The 19879-nt window shown below is 33.0% G+C and overlaps 1 protein-coding gene across 2 annotated transcripts in view; it reads left to right on the top strand.

Annotated features, from left to right (window-relative positions):
- LOC119829510 (lachesin-like) overlaps window positions 1-19879 on the top strand; it is a 53319-nt gene that overhangs the window by 20864 nt on the left and 12576 nt on the right. The window contains exons 3-6 of one of the 2 annotated variants that reach the window (XM_038352053.1): window positions 9265-9371; window positions 11732-11917; window positions 12245-12437; window positions 18549-18677. In XM_038352053.1, coding sequence (XP_038207981.1) covers window positions 9265-9371; window positions 11732-11917; window positions 12245-12437; window positions 18549-18677 — 615 coding nt within the window. Of the gene's footprint in view, window positions 1-9264; window positions 9399-11731; window positions 11918-12244; window positions 12438-18548; window positions 18678-19879 lie in introns of both variants that reach the window. The other variant, XM_038352052.1, reaches the window with a different exon arrangement.

Below are 19879 nucleotides of genomic sequence, written 5' to 3'. Positions count from 1 at the left end.
TGACAGATTCGAAATTCAAATGTAATATTTTTTTATAATTAAGTGTAACAGTATTTATGGCCAGACTAAGTATTAATTAACACGAAAGCTATAGATAACCCAGACTCGTGTCATATTTATTTAATAGTAACTAAACAGCTTCCGTTCCCATATTCGTGTGTTTTATATTGTGTTCTGCTAATTTATTTTGGAATAATACTCATAGCAGCTTATTTGGGTTGTGATATTAAAACATTCAAGATTCGTCTTTTTTTCCCATAATAATATTCAATGACTTCGCATAGTTTTTATATTATTGTGTCTTACCTAAATGTATGTCTGAAGTATAAAGTGTTAATAATTATTTATTAAAAAATATTGCAACAATTTAACTAAAATGGATTCAATCAAATAGTTATATTACGTTGTAAATAAAATTTTCATCAACTTATCCACAGCCGCGAGAATATAAAGGCTTCAATAAAACGTTTTTCTTAAAAATTTCCCAGCAAAGTTACACAAATAATTTGTGAAATAGTTAAACGTCCCGACGCCTCATAACAGCATATTTTGCGTCAGTCTGTTGCGTTTAATGCTTTATCCGCTTTTAAACTCACTGCTAAGTATATTTAAGACTTTTAGTTGCCTTTAGCTATGTTCTTTCAACTTTGTGTAAGCGGTTCAAGAAAATAGTTCGAGACAAAACGTCATAACGTTTTTATTTTTCATCGTATTTCGGAAATACCCTTAGTTTATATTAAAAAAAATTTGATATTGTAAGTCGTGTCAGATTATTCTAGAACGGCTGAGCAAGACTGTGGGGACTAATCTCCACTTGGATTTCAATAATGACTTTTAAAATTTTTTTTTTAACTTCCTAAAAAATGTGAACCCGGACGGAGCCGAGGACAGGTTAGTTATTATTGCAATCATCATACTGGGTAGTAATTACATAATCTGAAATGTATATAATAATATTGTAATGAACGATAAATCATAATATCATGAACAACGAATTAAATAAATATAAGTTACTTTTATAATATTGCACCAGGTAATCTCTTTAAAAAACGCTGAATGAGCTTTGAATATTTTCCAGTCATTTCTACATCGTAATATTCCTGCTTAATTAATGAATCGACGTCTACAAATATACTTCATCGAAAGTTTCGTGAGTCGGATCTCGTGTAGACATTAGAGTTCAGTTGACACATTACGGATGAGGCTGAGGTAATTAAAAACGTGACCGTCGTCACTTGTCCGGCGCCCATAAGGGTTTTATCTACTGCACACCAGTCTCACCGACGAATTTTGTTTATTAGAAACAATCTCTAAATTCGGACACTTTCGATATTTTTATTTCGTCTATCGCGTTTACAGCCGTAACTGCGAAATGTGACAAACGAGTTTATGAGATGTAAAATTGTTATGGATAATTGGATCCGTAAAGTAAACGGTGCCTTGAATCGCTGTACGATATGAATTTTATCTTTGGAGAGGTAATGAATGCGAAATGCCTTAATATATATCTTGAAAATAATCTTAATAAAAAAAGGGTGTGCAATCATTTAACATTTAATATACGAATTAAAAATATAAGAAATTATAATATTCTAAATTTCATTCGTTGACTTCTATTAAAAACATTAAATGAATGATGTTTTTTGAATAAATCACATATATGTTACGTTACGCAATAAGTTAATCAAGCTTTATACATTGGACACTTTGTACCCCGCCATAGTAGACAACTCAAATTTGAAACACTTTATGGACAAAAATCGACTATAGAATATGCTTCGACTATCAATTTTTACTGAATTTTTTTTTCATCTAAATCAATTTTGGATATGATGCTATCTGTACACAGATATCCTCGTATAAGCGAGCAATTTGTCGTACAACGTTATGAAAACTCACATAAATATACTCAATTTTAAAGCTTTGTCTAAGTTAGCACCGCTATTTCACGCATCAAACTTTCCGTTGACGAAATTTATTCATGACGTGATCCCTTGTAAATACATTTGGGAGTTTATTGTCGTAATGAATTTGATATGGCTTATGAAAACAAGCTTATCTTTACATATTTATATATAGTAAGTTCGTTTATTTTAACTGGCTGTTTCATTTGCTCTTGTTCGCTGTGTGCGGCCGTAATTTCGATTTCAATCTGATAAAAATTATATTGTCCCGTTTATGATGCGATGGTAACAATGCGCCTTATTATATTATTATATATTTTAATAGTAATATTTGAAATATGAGCTAGCGAGCTCCATGTCAGCGTTACAGACATGTTTTATTTTTCTCACAGTCGGAATTTCATAATGCACTTAATATAGTTTGTCATTTATCAACCGGAATTTTCTACTTTTGTAGATAAGAAAATATTAAATAATTAAATACTTAGTAGGTAGGTAAGTCGTTAATCAAAACATCTTATATAACCTTTTAAACATCTTTCACCGTCTTCGGCGATTGTCTCAATCGATAAAGACAAATTATATAATAATTAATTAAATAGATGTTCTTTTTCTGGATATCCTAGGAAGAAAATTTAAAACGTACTAAAAGAAATAGAAAAGGTTGCAAATTATACTCAAGTGGCGTGCACTTTGTGGGAATGAATAATCCACAGCTACACGGGAATTGGACATCACGATAGCATTATCATATATTAAATACGCTATTAAAAGTTTTAACACGATTAAAAAGATTTATTCACGGAGAACATGTCCTATCAAAATATCTCGGGCCACACGTTATGTCGGCACATTCTTCTCCTAAATTGAAATTCTCGAACGCTCTGCCTTCGCAAGCGGGACGGGGTCATGAGCCAAAAGACAAATAGAATGTCGATTAATACAGTCTTATATAATATTAATAACATATTAACTTACTGAACATATTTATAGCTATTTTAATCAAATTTGTATGTAGGTCGTGGCTTTGACAAACTAGGTATTGTATAAACCAAATATTTCTAGCTTGTACGTAACCTAGAACGACATCGATATTGAATATGGTTGGAAATACTGCAAATGACGACAAACACAGACAATACAGAATTCGATGCGATTGTACGATGTTCAAATGGCAAAAATATAAACACTACACCAATGCAACGGACGAGCGAACTAAAAATCTATTCAGAGTAATTCAAATCGATAGCACTATCAAAATGCGTCCGTGCAACTCTCAAAGGCCGACCCGTCAGACCGCTTCAAAGGCTCTGTTCAGAGGAAACAAGCCGTACATTCCCAGATCAATGTAGGTACAAGAATATAAGAGCTCATGTCTCCTATCCTTCTATACATGGAGCTCACGGTTGTTCTTATTTGTCTGCGCCGCGTTTGACCGTGTGGAGCTTCGACAATAGTCACAATGAATTCATCCATCCTTTGTTGAATACGATTGATGATAAATAATACAATGAAAAGGCTCTTGTGTTGTATTGAATTTGTTATAGTTCAAAACAAAGTACAAAGAATTTTGTAAAAAATAAGTAAAAGAAGCGTTGTATTTTCTATGAGCGGTGTTAAAGTAAAACAGTTAAACATAAATGTCTAGAGTAAATTTAATCTTACCGCAAAGACTTTGCAAGCGCACTCATACTAGCGGGCGCCACTATAAACACTAAATTGAAATATATCTGGTTCCTTCTCTTGGGGTAAAATATAGTATAATAAGACTAATAAAGTGTATTAGGTGTAAATAATTAAATTCGCTTTACTCATACATTTATTTATAAAACACAAAGAATGATATTTAAATATAACAATTCAACCCGCATATGAAACCTTATTCATACTCAAACAAAAAAATGAAACAACGAACAAAACAAACTTTTACCTGCGTTCATGGCAATTATTGTTTTTCATTTAATAAAAACTGTTATACGCTTCATTCACGTAGGTAAAATCATTGTTTCTTATATTTGTACAAACCTACGCAATTTTAATGGAAAAAAATATTGTAAATGAAAATTCAATATTATTTTAAAAGACAACAGTTTACTTCTTAATTCATAATAATTAGACTTCTTGTATGTGCGTCTACTCGCAATAACAGTTACTATTGCCTCCATCATAAACATTTTACTGATCAATGTTCAAAGAAAATTCTAGTGAAGTACAGGATGGAGCAATTATTCAACTTATTCATGCATTGTATTTCCGCTCATTAGATGTATATTTATTTAATTTACAACGGCTGGGGGTCGACGATAAGCTAAGGGGCGCGCGCCTCAGAATCGTCGACTGAATAACAATGCATGCGGGTAGCTAAAACGGTGCTTTTATTTAAGAAAATTTATTCAAATAAAGTAGCATAAACGTTCAACGCAAAGGTCTTTTGTTGTAGCATTTTATGAACTCGGAGCTGCTCCGTTCCGTGAACTATGACACGACTGTGACGCCTAATAGAATTATGCTTAAAAGAATCCGCTAAGAAGGGAAAAAGTAGCTTGTTGCGGAAAATATTACAGAAGACGAGACGCTGCAGTTAGATGTTGTGAACATAATTCACTTTAAGTTGATGATGCACTTTACTGGCTCAAGTTATATTTTATTCAAATACCTGTACTTAAGAAGACTTATCTATTAGAAAATTTTTGGAATTGTGTAATCACTATACGTTAATAAAATTGCAATATATACGTGATAAAAACTAAGCGTTTATTTTATTCAAAAAGGTAGGTACTTTAATTTAAATCGTGTTTCTAGCGGCGCCAAATTTGCAATTTATAAACGAATGCTGCATTTATATACATCAAACGCTAGATATGTCTGGCTGAAAAATTATCAAGTACATTTAAAAATAATCCTACCTTACCCAAGCGCGCTTAAACCTACGCGCTCACTTGTCTTGAGCGGCTAAGAAATTTCGAAGCACCTCGGTAATTGTAATGTATAGATAATGAAGAAATGTGGAATTTCGTACCGAATCTGAGGATGTACACATGTAAGTTGACCCTCGTCAGGGTGAAAGCGCAAAGTGCTCCGATAACCGACGCAACCGCTTTTTGATAGCATCACTTTGCCCAACTTGCCATCTGGCGGCCATTAGGTCCCGAGCTTGGGTTATTGAAAAAGTACCGCGAAACCCACGCTGCTTATATGCGTGATGAACATTTTTATTTGCCAATAATAACGCGTGCGCGGCAACAAAATGAAAATCTGATTTCTTAAGAAATACGCTATTAATAGAACTATGCTTTTGTTTTGCAGAAATTTTAAGAATAACGCTTTGTTGATATAAAACGCTTTAATTCTATTGAGAACTAGTCTTAACAAATGCGTTTCTTCTAGTTCTAAATAGAGAATACACATTGTGTGAAACGAAAAGAATACACACATACTAGCTTTTACCTGCGGCTTCACATGCGTTAAATTCAGAGTAGTTTAATAGATGTTATTATACTTAATATCTTCCTCTTGAATCACTCTGTCTATTAAAAAAAACATACATTTATACAAACATAGGGACAGAGAAAGTGACTTTGTTTTTTTGTGTGATTGTTTGATTTGTGTGATAAAAAACGAATGTATTTTATTTCAAAACAATGTAATGCAATTCCAAATACGATGACAGTTATTACAATATATATGTATATAATATTAAGGTTTATCTCATCATACTAAAGTATGATAAAGTATAACGTAAGAACATTATATATATTCAGATACTTTCATGAAAATTTTATCCACCTTGCAATTATATCGCATTCTGGAACATTTTGACGTACGGCTCACATAACTTTTACTTCTCAATAGCAAAAAAATTACCAAAAATACAATAACACAATTCAATCACCAACATTTTGTAATTGCCTACAAATCAAATACTACCATAATTTTATTCATTAAGTAAAACAACATATTTATAAAAATAGTTTAAAATGCACTATCACATCGTGGATGACAAAACAATTGACATAATAAAATTCGTCTAATCTTAAACATCTAGATATAGAACAGGAAAAATCTTATTTTTCTTCCACTCGCTCTCGGTGTGTTCTTCGAGTAATTGGTAGTCGGTTTCGTCGGTGCGGTTCTTATTTATCTTACTGGTAATTCGTTTACACGTGAGAATAGTTTCAACACGTGCCTTGGTCAAGAGGTCTTTAATGAATTTTCTTCCATTCGCCTTTTGAGGACTACCTTGTGTTTAAACTTTAAAAATTAAGTGGGCACTTGTGACGGCTTTCTCTAATTGCTTTTAGAAGTTCTTGTATAGTATTTTCGTTTATTTACGTTTTGGGTGCGAAATCGTGATGATTTGAAATTGAAATTTTCAATAATATTTACCTTAAGTGTAGCTCGCACGGGACCAATTTTTTTTAGGTTTTTCGTATAATCAGGTACTACACTACTCCAAAGAGAATATTCAGACATAAATATCAATAATACGTTGTATGTATTATAACACGGTGATGATTCTATAATTGTAGTATGATGTTTACGTAATGCAATGGATTTGGAAAAACGTTAATAAACAGCGAATTACAAGAAAGTGGTAGCTCTTTCAGTATAAACATAATTCACGGCTCATTTAATTGGTAAACTAGAGATAATTTAAGATGTTATCGTCTTCGAAATCAAATCGAATTCGTCCACATTTCCATGTAGACGACCTTAGCAATTAAGTCGCACGAAATATTTAATGAACAGTGCTAGTTCCGCGGCGGAAATGACACTTAATCGGCTTAACTTCGCCTCAAAACTTACCCCAAGCCAACTCACCCCTTCACCAGCCCCGCACCCCTGGACCACCTCACCCCCCGCGTAAAATACGCTGCATCAAAGAAGTTAGAGAATGTGCAATTATGAGATTGTTTTAATTTAGAAACAATGTTGTTAAAGAATTCACTTACTTCGACCGAGCTCTCAAAACCCAAACCAAATTCTTGGTTTTCTGCAACATTGTTTCAGCATTATTACTCCTAGTCCGACGTTATTCATTTTCATTTGAATTATTTCCTCTGTATCCAATGAAATACTTGAATTTATTTAACGGAACTGTCAGACTTTTCAAGATTTAAAAGACGTGAATATTAATTTGATTTTATAATATTTAAGAACGTAATATTTTTATTGAATGACGTCACATATCTCAGGGTATAAAGTGAAAACGTTTTTTATAATCAGTGAAACGTGTATAATAATTTGAAAGAATATCGGATATAGAATGAAAATACTATATAAAATGTTTAAAACATACTGAAGATTCAGATTAACACCATAAACAAACTAAGACTTATTCAATGAATATTCGAAAAATATTCCAGAATCAAGAGACAAAACCTGATTGTTTAAGTTCAGTTTACTCCATCTTCAACAGAAAATTATCGAAACTATCTGTTCCGTGGAGTTCACTTGACCCAAGTCTAAAATGGACTTGAAGTACAATAACAAGGACTACAACATCTCTTAGAGTTTGTCATTTAAATAAAGTTTAGGCCAACATTTAACTAGTTATGGCAAACAAATTCAACTTCTCTGAGCCACGAAATACACGCGTCCTTCCAACATCGTAAGAACTTTCAATATAGTACTTTCATCAAAATAAGTATTATTGTTACGTAAAATTGTTGGAATAATGTTGGTTTCTTTTTTTTTTATTTGACCCAAACTGTTCTTTACTAATTTTGTTAACTATTTTCAATTTTAGATTGGTGTTTCAGTTTTTTTTGATTTTAAAAGAATTCAAATACTAAGGTAGCTACATTGTGTTGATTAACATTAAAATGATTACCAAAATTCCATCTGCACAACTCAATAATCGTGTTCTCACATCTTATACATTATTTGCAATGGTTGCGCTATAACACACACAATCAATACCCTAGGGTTAATTTTGAGGCACTCGCCATATCGAATATTCTATCCGTAAATAGATTACAACTGTATCGTCTTCTATATCCGTAACATACCTACTAGATGTTCGTAGGACATGTTATAACGCCGGCATTTTAGCGTAGCGACATTTGCACTTGTGTTTCAATTGACCCATTTGGGCGGACCACACGTTGTCGTGCGCAAACACGACGGTATTGGCTCGCTTTGATGCACTCTATTTTTATCGGGGCTCTATGTTCCGAAAAAGTCAATCCAACTTTCCATGTAGGTATAAAAGATTTTTTGGTTAGGTGTTTCTTTTAAATTCTGAATGTGCTGTAATTTTTATTTTCAATTAAAAATTAAGTACATTCGATGAAGTCTTATTTACATGCCAACAAGTTAAATCAACCGTTAATAAGCCCAGGGTCTTCAATAAACGCCTTTAAATTATTATTATTTTTTTCGATTTCTTTGTATAGGGCAATTATTTAATTAATGTATTTCTATGTAATATCGGAAATAAGTTTCAAAAACTTGAAAACATTCGACACTTTTGCGCAGTGAGTAAGAAATAACACTGTGCAATGAGCAAGTAATAAAACAGTCAAATATAATGATTAAAAGTATAGCTTGTGCATTTCATAGATATATAAATAGAATTGCAAGTACAAAAGTTATTTTAGATCAAACATTTTCAAACCAGGAAAGTCAGGACGAAAGACGTATCCAAGTCCTTACCGTTGAATTCAGATCTAATCGTCGGTAGATTTGAATGTCAACAAATGATCAGTAGCCGTCGCTATTCTATGAGCAAATAGATAGTCTTCACTTCCGACACATGTTTCCTTGGACACACGACTGGTCACGTAGAATATTGACGCTCCCAGCGATCCATTCGTTCCGACAATACAAAAGACTCGCCAAGATATATTTAAGCGTCTCCTAAAAATAACTCTTAAATTTTTGTACATCTTTAAGACAGAGTTTGGTTGTTTCAACATTATCTGCTAGCTCTCAGAATAGCTTCATGTTAGGATAAATCAATATAATACAGTTCTAATACCTTAATAGTAAGAAAGAAAAGTACTTGGCAAGTTTTGTTAAATATTTTGAAAATAACATATTTCTTTAAATGAATATCTAAAATTAGTTATTTGCAATTCATCTACACCGTTTTCTTTTGAACGTTATCTTATGTCATAAATGACGCATGCAGATTATTCAGCATATAAATATATCTAACGTTTTCAATTCCAAAATAGTCTTTGATATTTTCCATAAGTCTATTGATTATATTGTATGTTATAACCTGACAGCGTTCAAATCTTCCAATACAATGTAAGTTGCAACATATTTATCAGAAGAAGAATAAGAGATATCCCTTACAACATTGATCATCCCATTGACTTTTTTAAACGCCTGATAATAATATTTGTTTCAGCCCTAGGTCTGGAACCGGACTTCTTGTTCCCCCTGGAGAATGTGACCATCGCACAAGGAAGAGATGCGACGTTCACCTGCGTGGTTAATAACCTCGGTGGTTACAGGGTGAGTGGCGACTCCGCCACCGCCAGGGTGTGTATCAAACTAACTCAATACAGCTAGCCGACTGAATAGAGGAGCACTCTGCACTTCAGAGATAAGATCTATAATTGTGAGACACGATCGGCCGTTATTGATTACTTATTTATTCATAAATCACGCTATTCTCAGCGCACCGGGCTCACTCTTGAAAGATAAACAGAGACCAAAATGGTTCAACTTATACACAACGTACTCAGTCGCTTTGAAAAATGTTCACATGTAAACTAGGTATTTCCTTACATGCCGTTCGTTTGGTTATTCAATATAAGTTGATTGTACATTAATATGTAGATTGATTATTAAATGATTAAGTCACACTAAAGACAGAAAAAGCAACAAAGTTAAGTGTAAAAATAAATATTTATCTCAATTATAGATCTTACTTAGACCTCTGCACTGACTTTCACACTTCCTGCACACTTCTTTAGCACACGACTTTCGATGCACTTTCATCAATACTTAGATACTGTCTCTATCTAGCATAGAGTGTGACACTATAACTTTCGCACAGACTTTTCTCACAATAGTAGCATAGTTAGTAATAACACAATGCACCACTTGCACCGTATACACACACGTACATAAATTAACTAAAGCTCAAGAATTCACTATTAAACCGCCGCCGTTTTATACGTGGACAATTAAAGCATACATTTTTGCAAAAATATAGCATAAAAATGCATACTTTCTGGAACGTTTCTTGAGTTTAGTATTTAATTAACTTCAAAAGAGCATGCAAACACAATCGCACTAGATCTAACTCTTTATAATTATTTATTAGCTTATTATATGAGAAAAACTTAATTAAAGTATAGAAAAAATCGATAATGAGGCAGGATTACTGTATGATTTATTTTCATATTTCAATTTCGTTTTATCATAATCAAGTAAGACTTATATAATAGTTTTTAAATTGACACGATAATAACATCCATGTTTTCTGCTAAATGCTTTAACAAACCTCTAAGAGGTTGCTCCATCTAAGTAAGGAGGGCTTGCAAAACAGTCACTTTACGAAATTAAAATAAAGCCAGGACAAACCCCCTTGGTCCCTGTTCAATCATTTCGAGAGCCAGAGCTCTCAACTGTCCCCACAGCTAATCTACATCTCCTATGGTATTATCGAAACATTTGTTATGTTATCTATGTTCGTACAGCATATAATATGACAATATCTGTGTAGGACACGTTCTTTGTTTTCTATTTCAACGTCCAGATTTAGTTTTATTTCTTATGTTGACATAAAAATTAGTTTACTCGAAAGGCAAGTAGGAATAATTGTAAATGCACTTACAACATTAAACATAACATAACTTCGATATGCACCGCTGGTATGGATGAGTTTCTAACTGGTAATTACTAATTTATTTATATATATCACATAAACATAGTATTTATTTAGTTTTCGAACAATGCTTTTTTAGAAGTAATACTAAATTTAACTGCCAACGACCAATTGCAATTTTTGCATTTAAAAAATATGCTTTTTACAATTTACTTTATTAGTTAACTTCTAAACTTGCATTGTTCTTCCCAGTTCTCTTTAACATTCTTATGAAATAAAATAGGTATTATAAAGAGTTGAAGATATGAATGAAATAAGGTAACTGCACAAAGAATTTTGTTTGTGGAATATAAATATACACTTGTAGTAAAAGTTCCTTTAGGTTCCCTAGAGCACAATTTAGTGTTGCACCAGTTGTTTTCGAATAAAGAAAGCAACCACAGTAGAATCTTCACTCTTATGATAGCACTGATCTCTTGTAGCGCACTTTGCACTGGTATAATGATTCATATTAGATTTTACTTAACAATTATAATGAATGAAAAGGTAAAGGTATATTTAAGCACAAGAAATTTTGTGAGAGTTTAATGCCATATTTTTGGGAACAGTCACTTTTTTGTAAGAAGCTATGCAGGAAATTAAGTTCTATTGCGATGTCGACGCCTTTGGTAAAACGGACGAAACGAGGGCGTTTTCACTGCGCGCCCACAGTACGCCTCATAGCGGCTACCAGTCGAAAATGTAATTAAAAATTCCATGAGCATTTTGCGAGGTTCTCGCAACAAGATAGTGTTGCTCGCTCAAGGATCGTTGTCATGACTGCCTCTTGGGAAGAATTCGCTTGTAATTAGACTTGTTCTTGCAAAAATTCAGCGCTCAGCTACGGTTATATAAATTGTATTGTATTGTTGAATAATCGAATATGCAGGACTGAACCCGTTCCATTCCAATCTTTTCACTTCGAAGTTTCTGTCCGACTTGCTTTGTTGTTCGAAAGTTTATGTATATGACGGATTGTTGGATACATTTCCCGAGACAGGTAGCGTGGATCAAGGCGGATACAAAGGCAATTTTAGCTATACACGAGCACGTGATCACGAACAATGCGAGGCTGAGCGTCACCCACAACGATTATAATACCTGGACACTCAACATTCGCGGAGTGAAACGAGAGGACAGGGGACAGTACATGTGCCAAGTTAATACAGATCCAATGAAAATGCAGGTAATTATTATAATTTATGTACGCCATTCTATTAATTTCGATATATTGAATTTCAATATTTTTAATTAGTTGTACGAATTAATTATCTGTATTTTGTAGAGATTTAAATCGCAATGGAGGCATGAATGAAATAATAATTTAAAGGAACCCAAATCTAGGATTACTATACCAATTCTCTATCCTGGCATTTTGATATAAGTGATCTCATTTTGGAGCTACATGTATTAAAAAGCAATTAGCAAATCAAACAAGATATTATAATATTAAGTGAATACATACATTATCTTGAAACGGTATAAAACGACTGAAACTAATTATTTTGCACAGACAGCGTTTCTAGAAGTTGTCATACCACCCGACATTATATATGAAGAGACGTCTGGAGACATGATGGTGCCTGAGGGTGGTTCTGCTAAGCTAGTGTGTAAGGCCAGAGGATACCCACCACCGAAGATAGTATGGCGGAGAGAAGACGGAGGGGATCTCATATCTAGAGGTGGACCGCAAGGCAAAACTAAAGGTGACTTTTAAATGTCTAATATATAAACTTTTCCCACGGCTTGGGAAAAAAAAATTAATTCGCGATTATCATAAGAAATGCATGCAATTTACATTAATGTCTGACAAGAAGGAAACCAGCACAATCACAACAACGCTTAAAATTGCACCTTACAGAACAAGCATTATATTTTTCTTATAATTAGTTTAAAAAATAATAAATAATATAAAATCTACGTCTTAAATATATTTATTTTTTTAAAAGAATAAGACAATTTATATCCTAACAGAATATAATTTTCAGCGGTCATGTAGACGAACTTCTTCACTCGAAGCCAGAAATTGTTTGTGTTAAAATGTAAACACTTATTAACCTAGGTAATATTTGTACAAATAATTAGTTATTTACATTTGTAGTAAGTGCAAATTTATAATATGTAGTTTCAAATTGCATCAACAACGTCATCACCACGAGTATTGATTAGATTTAATTATGAAATAATGTCCAAGCGCTTCAATAAACAATTAATGCAAACTACGTATTATCGATAAGCGATATCGATATAACGGTCCATGTGTTCACAGCTCAGCCTATGTACTTGATATTGTTAGTAGAACGTAGAAATATTTAATATAATGTACAATGTAATAAATAACACAATTTCGCCGATACCATTATTACTACTTTCTCAGTAATTTTTTTATGGAAAGACTATTCAACTAACAGGAAAATAAAATTTAATTCATTATAGTATTTAAACATGTGAAAGTTATATGGATGGACAAAATAAGAGGAAATCTTATACTGAACAGCAAAATAATATGAAATTTATATTTTAAGTTTTACATAATCATGATATTATTAATTACTCAATTATTTGCTATCTAAAGCGGCTAGGTGCACGTCGAATTCGCCCATGAAGGAGCAATTAGGGTTTACGATTTATGACGTATTAAAAAAACTGCTCACTATATCTCTCACAAACCAATTTTCGGTGGAACATATATTTTTTTCAGTTCTCATACTCTTATTTTAAAAGTTTACGGTTGTGGGGGGCGGAATGCATATTTTACCCCCTTGGAAGTATCCATAAAGTATTCAGGTTAAAAAAATGCGTGTTTCAGCGAATATCTCTGATATGCTACAACGGCGAGGCATGGGCTCTGAACCCGTTGTAATCCGTAATCCTACTAATATTATAAATACGAAAGTTTGTAAGGATGTGTGTGCGTTTGTTGCTCTTTCACGCAAAAACTACTGAACCGATTGCAATGAAATTTGGTACATAGATAGCTGGACAACTGGACGCGGGTGAAACCGCGATGCGCAGCTAGTATTATATACGCAAAGCATTGAATGCCCAACGGTTATAGTTAGACCAGAGGCTGAACGCGTAAAAGTAAACAATCTCAAAATAAGGTTAAATTAACGTAACAAGGCGCAAACTTCCTAGCCACCATGTTTGCTCAAGCCGGCACGGCCGTACAGAAAATGTACAGGTACAGAAAATGTACCGGTACCTAGTACTAGGACTATACTTATATCAAAAACTCGCTGTTCGCCCCGGCTTCGTCCGTGGTACATCACGTATATCACTTAGTGCAGTAATAGCTTTCTAATGGTGAAATAATTTTGAAATTCGATCCAGTGGTTTACGTGTGAAAACGTTACAAATATACAAAAGTTTCCTCTTTATAATATAACTGTATATAAAATCACTATACAACACGCTCTTATGTACCTAATATTATATTATCAATGTATTTCATTATTGTACTTCACGTTGCTTCTTATGTTTTTACACGCTTTTTATTAGCTTCACCTGTATGTTTGTTTGTATGTTTGTTTGTTTGTTTGTATGTTTGTTTGTTTGTAACTGACTTCTTTGGGCGCGATTTTGACCCACTTTAAACGGCCAGATTTCGTTCAAACTTTGTAGATTTATTGAGGACCGATGACAATACACTAATTTGATAAAATTATTCCAGTTTTCAATTTGCAAAATATGATTTTTGTTAAAGCGTGTTTTATAGTTTTTTTAAACTATTATATTTTATTTCGGTTCCATCACAACAACATTTTGAATGCATGAGAATACTTCCTTTCCAAAAGATAGTACACAAGTTAATGTAGAACGGAACTAATGTAGTCATTTTCAAATAAATCATGAAATAACGTAAAATTTATAGGTCTGGGATATCATGCAAATTTTATGACTGAACGTTTGCGTGCTATGGCCGTATTATTGGGATACTTAATTGAATTAGTCACATAATTGTATTTGCATGGCAAAAGATTAGTAAATGCAGTGTGTCGTTTATCATATTAATTGATTAAGTTTGTGTTACTTACATTAATGAACTCTTGACTATAATTTAATTTACATAATTTATGTATTTATATTGTTCAGTATATTTCTTACACTTAAATAGCAGCCCAATTGATCTTAATTAAGAAATTGCTATACTTATTATAAAAATTAAAATTTATAGCTAAATTGTGTACATGTTTAATATGAGTAAGGTCTTATGTATCAATGTGGTATTAACATGGTCTATCTTGGGGTAAAAGATAATTATTATTTTTATCTTTTAGGATTATTTTCATTGTATATAATAGCAAAATATAAGTTTTGTGATATGAGGCAAAGATATCATAATATTATACTAGTATGAGATATCTTTACTAATATTATAATCTCCAAAGAAATATGTATGTCATTTTCTTCTTCTTGCCTAAACTAATTTTAATACAATGATATTTTAAGGCCCAAAAGGACACAAGATAGTTGTCATCCCGGAAATCCTACGGGATGACTTGATGATGAATTATTTACATTTACGATAAAAATATTTAAAATTACATAACATTACATTCAATTTATTTATTTGGTGTAGAATGATTTATTTATGAACAATCGCAGACTACTGTTTATGCAATAAATAAAACTGCAATTTTCAGATGAATACACAATTTCATACCGTATTCATTTGCCATTTATCATAGAGTTAGTGCCGATAGACAGCGCAGAAGTTTAAGAAACGTTGGTATATAAATCAGTGCTTTAAATATTCACTATTGAATCTTAGCAGTAAATCAGACCGCACTGCCTCAGAGCTCCCATTACCATTCACACCGCCCTTTCTAATCCCACGGGATTACAATCTCGAGACCGTCCGGGAATAATTACTTACCTACTCATCTCTGCATTCGGTCAAATAAATACCCAGATAAGGGTTATCTTGCGATCGTCTAATTAAATATCTATGGGATCGTTCCAAGCCGACGACGACTATGACGAAATAATTCGGGAACCGTTTAACTCCAATATAAATTTAAATACCTCATAATATTAAACAACAACAGCAATAGTATACAGATTATTATCGTACATACTCAAATTTGAAAATTTTAATTATTCTGATAAATTACAGTGGAAATTTTAATACACGATAATTATCATGTTTCGATGGACCAAAATTACTTTAATATATTAATCATGTATAAATGTCAGATATCGACTGTTGAGTCATAAATTTTAGTAGCAGTCATTGCAACCGAGTTTAATAATTTCAAATATCGTTGATCAGATTTTCATTTGAGCTAAAATGATCGGCCTATATCAAGTGTGATTTGAATATTACATATGTTTAGGTACTTTTCGTTATAACGATGTATGGAAAAACATGTCTTTGAAGGGTAATCGATACTTTGTAGGAATACTAATTATAGTTATAAGTAAAGGGGATTCGTGACGAGTAGCAATTGGAAACTGTAGTGACAGGGTGATTAATCGGTAGGTCCTACTTAACCCCACCACTGTTCGAGCGCCGTCTGCCATCAGTCAATTCATTAAGTTAACAAAGTACTGCTGGTAATGACTTTCACAGAATGTATACAGGCACACAGGCTTTGAGATTAAAACGCTGCCATTGCTCTCCTTGCCTATAAGAAGTATTTACCCGGAAACTCTATAGAATAACGCGGCAGTTATTAATTTATCTGCGCATATACCAACTCGTAGTTCACAGCTATCAGTATTTCCCGGAACACTTTTCAAATACTCCATAATTGAGTATCAAGTTGAAACCCTTTGCCGACCAATTTTAAATTACCTGACGTCAGTAACAATCATCAATTTGAGTGAAGAACTGTAATTAAAGAAGCCGTTACAAGTTACCTCCATAAATCTGTGCGGGAAACAATACAAGCTATCTATTACATGCGCCAATGTTTCTTAACAAATATTCTCGAACGATGTCAGACTTAACCATTTTGGTTACGGCTACGGCGAACTACTGACAAACTCAAAACTTTTGTATTTCTTCAAACAATTTCGTATAATTTCTTGGGTTATAAAGTTTTAAATGCTGATTTTAATACGCATTGTAGTTTCATTCAAATAATTATAACAAAACAAAGGGTTACGTCGCGAAGTGTCCAATAACACGCCATATAAAACATATTTCGATGACAACAACGTGTCGCTTTTAATGTTCTAACGTAAATTATGTAGATAAGCGAATGAATGGAGGAAACTTACTCGAAGACTGATGCAAATTAACTCCGCCATCCTTCCATTCGATGCTTTTCATCTACTGAACAAAGTTAGATACAGATAATATGAATACCTTATTAGATTCTAGGAGAACAAACTTTATCGTAAATTATGTATATTTCGAACTTTAATTAATTAAATTATATGATTTTATAATTACTTTTGCAATGATTTCTAATGCGTAGAAAAGGTCGACAATTTAAAACTACAAATAATTCATAATGTAGGTATACGAGGAATTAGTACTTGGATAAAAACATTAATTATTTAATTAATTTAAATATAATTTTAAAAATGTTTTTAACGAAGAACTTAAACATTTATACGCAAGACAGCACTTGGGCTCAAGTGTCACTTGACTTATGACACATCGACAGGCCAAGTTTATACAACGACCTGCGATGAGACATAAATGCATTGGAGTCGCATTGCTTTTATTGTATCACTTAAATATTTTTTGGAAGTGATTAGAACATGTTATACGAATTTGATATTGAAATTGGTCAGTTTATTATTTAATAATTTTTATTGAGACTGTAGCTAATGACAAATTTAAAACTTTTTTTATCCACGTGTACTCTAAAAAGTATTTATGGATAGTAAATCTTTTAAACCTATCACGAAGTATACCAAAATTTGCCATTTACGTATAAATTCATTTCTCACAACTCTGGGAATATTTAAAGTATGCTCTAACTTTTATAATTATTTCAATTAAGTAGACACTCCACAGTAGGTCGCTGTTCAAGTTGTTTGCTAACGAAGCGACATCGTCGAACGGCCAAAAGCTCTACACTTTAAACCATCAACTTTCATCCCTTCAGTTCCCTTTGAAAATATTGTCCTAGCTTTTTATGCTCTTGTTTGAATAATGGTTGTAAATGTACTAGGGTGGCAAGGTGTCAGGGAAACGGTTCGAGTTTGAACCAGTAACCGCATTTGTTTATAGAATGTCTAGTAGTGTTCGGAAGTGTTTTCAGAGGCTCCTCCGTGGAATGTAAAGTAAGCACTACTGTTGATGGCGTATAAATGTTGATCGTCGCATTTGAGGACGCTCGACGTTTTATACTGATAAAAATTGATGTAGAAATCGCTCTAGTGTTAACTGCTTGTAATGTTAGTATACGTATGGAATCTTGATTTATTTCGTTGAATACATGTAATAAAACATGGAATATAGGTGCTTTTCATTGCTTTATGCGTTTATAAATGAATGTAATATTAAATTGTAAATTAAAAGAAAATCTCTAACAAATTGTTTGTGCTCCAGGATAAACGAGATATTTTTTTATTTCCTTTTTTTAAATAAAACAATCAATTTTATGCTTAACTACAAGATGTATGTGTGTATATCACTATAAAACTCAATTGGTGCATTCCTATTAAACCATTTTCCCAACGAGTCCCAATTCTATAAAATTTACAATCATCTAATTCATGCCTATTTCATAAATCCCTTCAGCATTCACGAGCATGACGTAAATGCCGCAAATGTTATGGACGGTGTTTATTACATCGCACCTACTCTTTGGCCCTCAATAAAAATGAAAATTAACATGCGCATATTTCCGCAGTAATGTCGCTGGAGGGCGAGATTGTGAACCTGACGAAAGTTACTCGCTCCGAGATGGGAGCGTATCTATGCATCGCGGCAAATGGCGTGCCGCCGTCCGTTAGCAAGAGGATAATGCTCCACGTGCACTGTGAGTAAATTACCGTTTCTTTTTACGTTGAGAGCAGGCGAGGCTCCTTGTAAAGCAATTATCGTCTGAGGCCTAGCACATGCTTTAGATTTTTAAGTTCTTTCATCTACTTGAAGATAATTGTTACTTCATTTAATAAATAACTCTTTTATCATAATTTTTTATGTCGTAGTTAATTAATGCACACTTATCAATCGATGACAAACTATGACTTTTATTCATTAAACCAATTATAATTTTATACACAATAACCTATATTAAAATAATATTAGATTTATACCAAACCATTTCGCTGTTGACATCATTAAGCCACTTTTAGATTGAAACAATAGATACAAAGCAAATAGCAAAAATAATTTCATTTCAACCCTCCACACGACCAATTACACTCCAATCTCAATAAGTGAAAACGATGAGAGATGAACTAAATCGTTACATTACGAATTCAAAACATGAATCAATTCATCCATAGATAAAATCAACTCACCTGCGTGTACCGATGAGCAAAAAGCTAGTACTGAGCGAGCTTATCGCCTGATCTCCCGGGGTAATTTATATTGGAGCTATTCAATGCTCGGTTGGTCGGGAAACACTGTTGGGCCCGACATCTCAAACACGTAAGCAATTGGGAGATTTTCGTGTTATCACGTATCATCTTCGACGCGTGTCTTGCATCTGAATTGGATCTGGGACGTTTGTATTCGTCCCTGTGTTTAGTGCCCTGTTGACTATCAGTTTGCTAAAGATATCCTCGTGCAGCGCTGTTCAGCATTATTGAATTCCAGCGGATTGTTTGATGTATCACGGAGAGGTTTTCTACGACTTTGATGTTGGTTTGTATGTGTAAATCATAGTTATGTCGACCTAATGGTAAAGAAACATATTCCTACTAAAACAAAAATAAACTTTATATATGTTGAAATATTGATCATAAGAATATAAAAGTGACGAGTTTGTGAGTTTGTTTCTTTGGATACATTAATCTGAGGAACTACTTGTAAAATTTCAAAATATTCTTCAATGTTAGATAAAAAGTGAAGGTAAGGCTCAAATAACTAAACCCGCGGCTCCGGGCTACCACCAGTGCTATTCGCGACCAGTCCGACGCAGCACGTTACGAAGGTCTTAGTAAAATAAATTACAAATGTTTTTTTTAAACACTGCAATTTACAAATAACTAAAAAATATGACGACTGTGCTAG

This window comes from Zerene cesonia, chromosome 10, assembly GCF_012273895.1.
Source record: "Zerene cesonia ecotype Mississippi chromosome 10, Zerene_cesonia_1.1, whole genome shotgun sequence".
In the NCBI taxonomy this organism is placed as follows: Eukaryota; Metazoa; Arthropoda; class Insecta; order Lepidoptera; family Pieridae; genus Zerene; species Zerene cesonia.
Note: the sequence above shows the minus strand (reverse complement) of the source record. Positions and strands in the feature narration are given on the sequence as shown.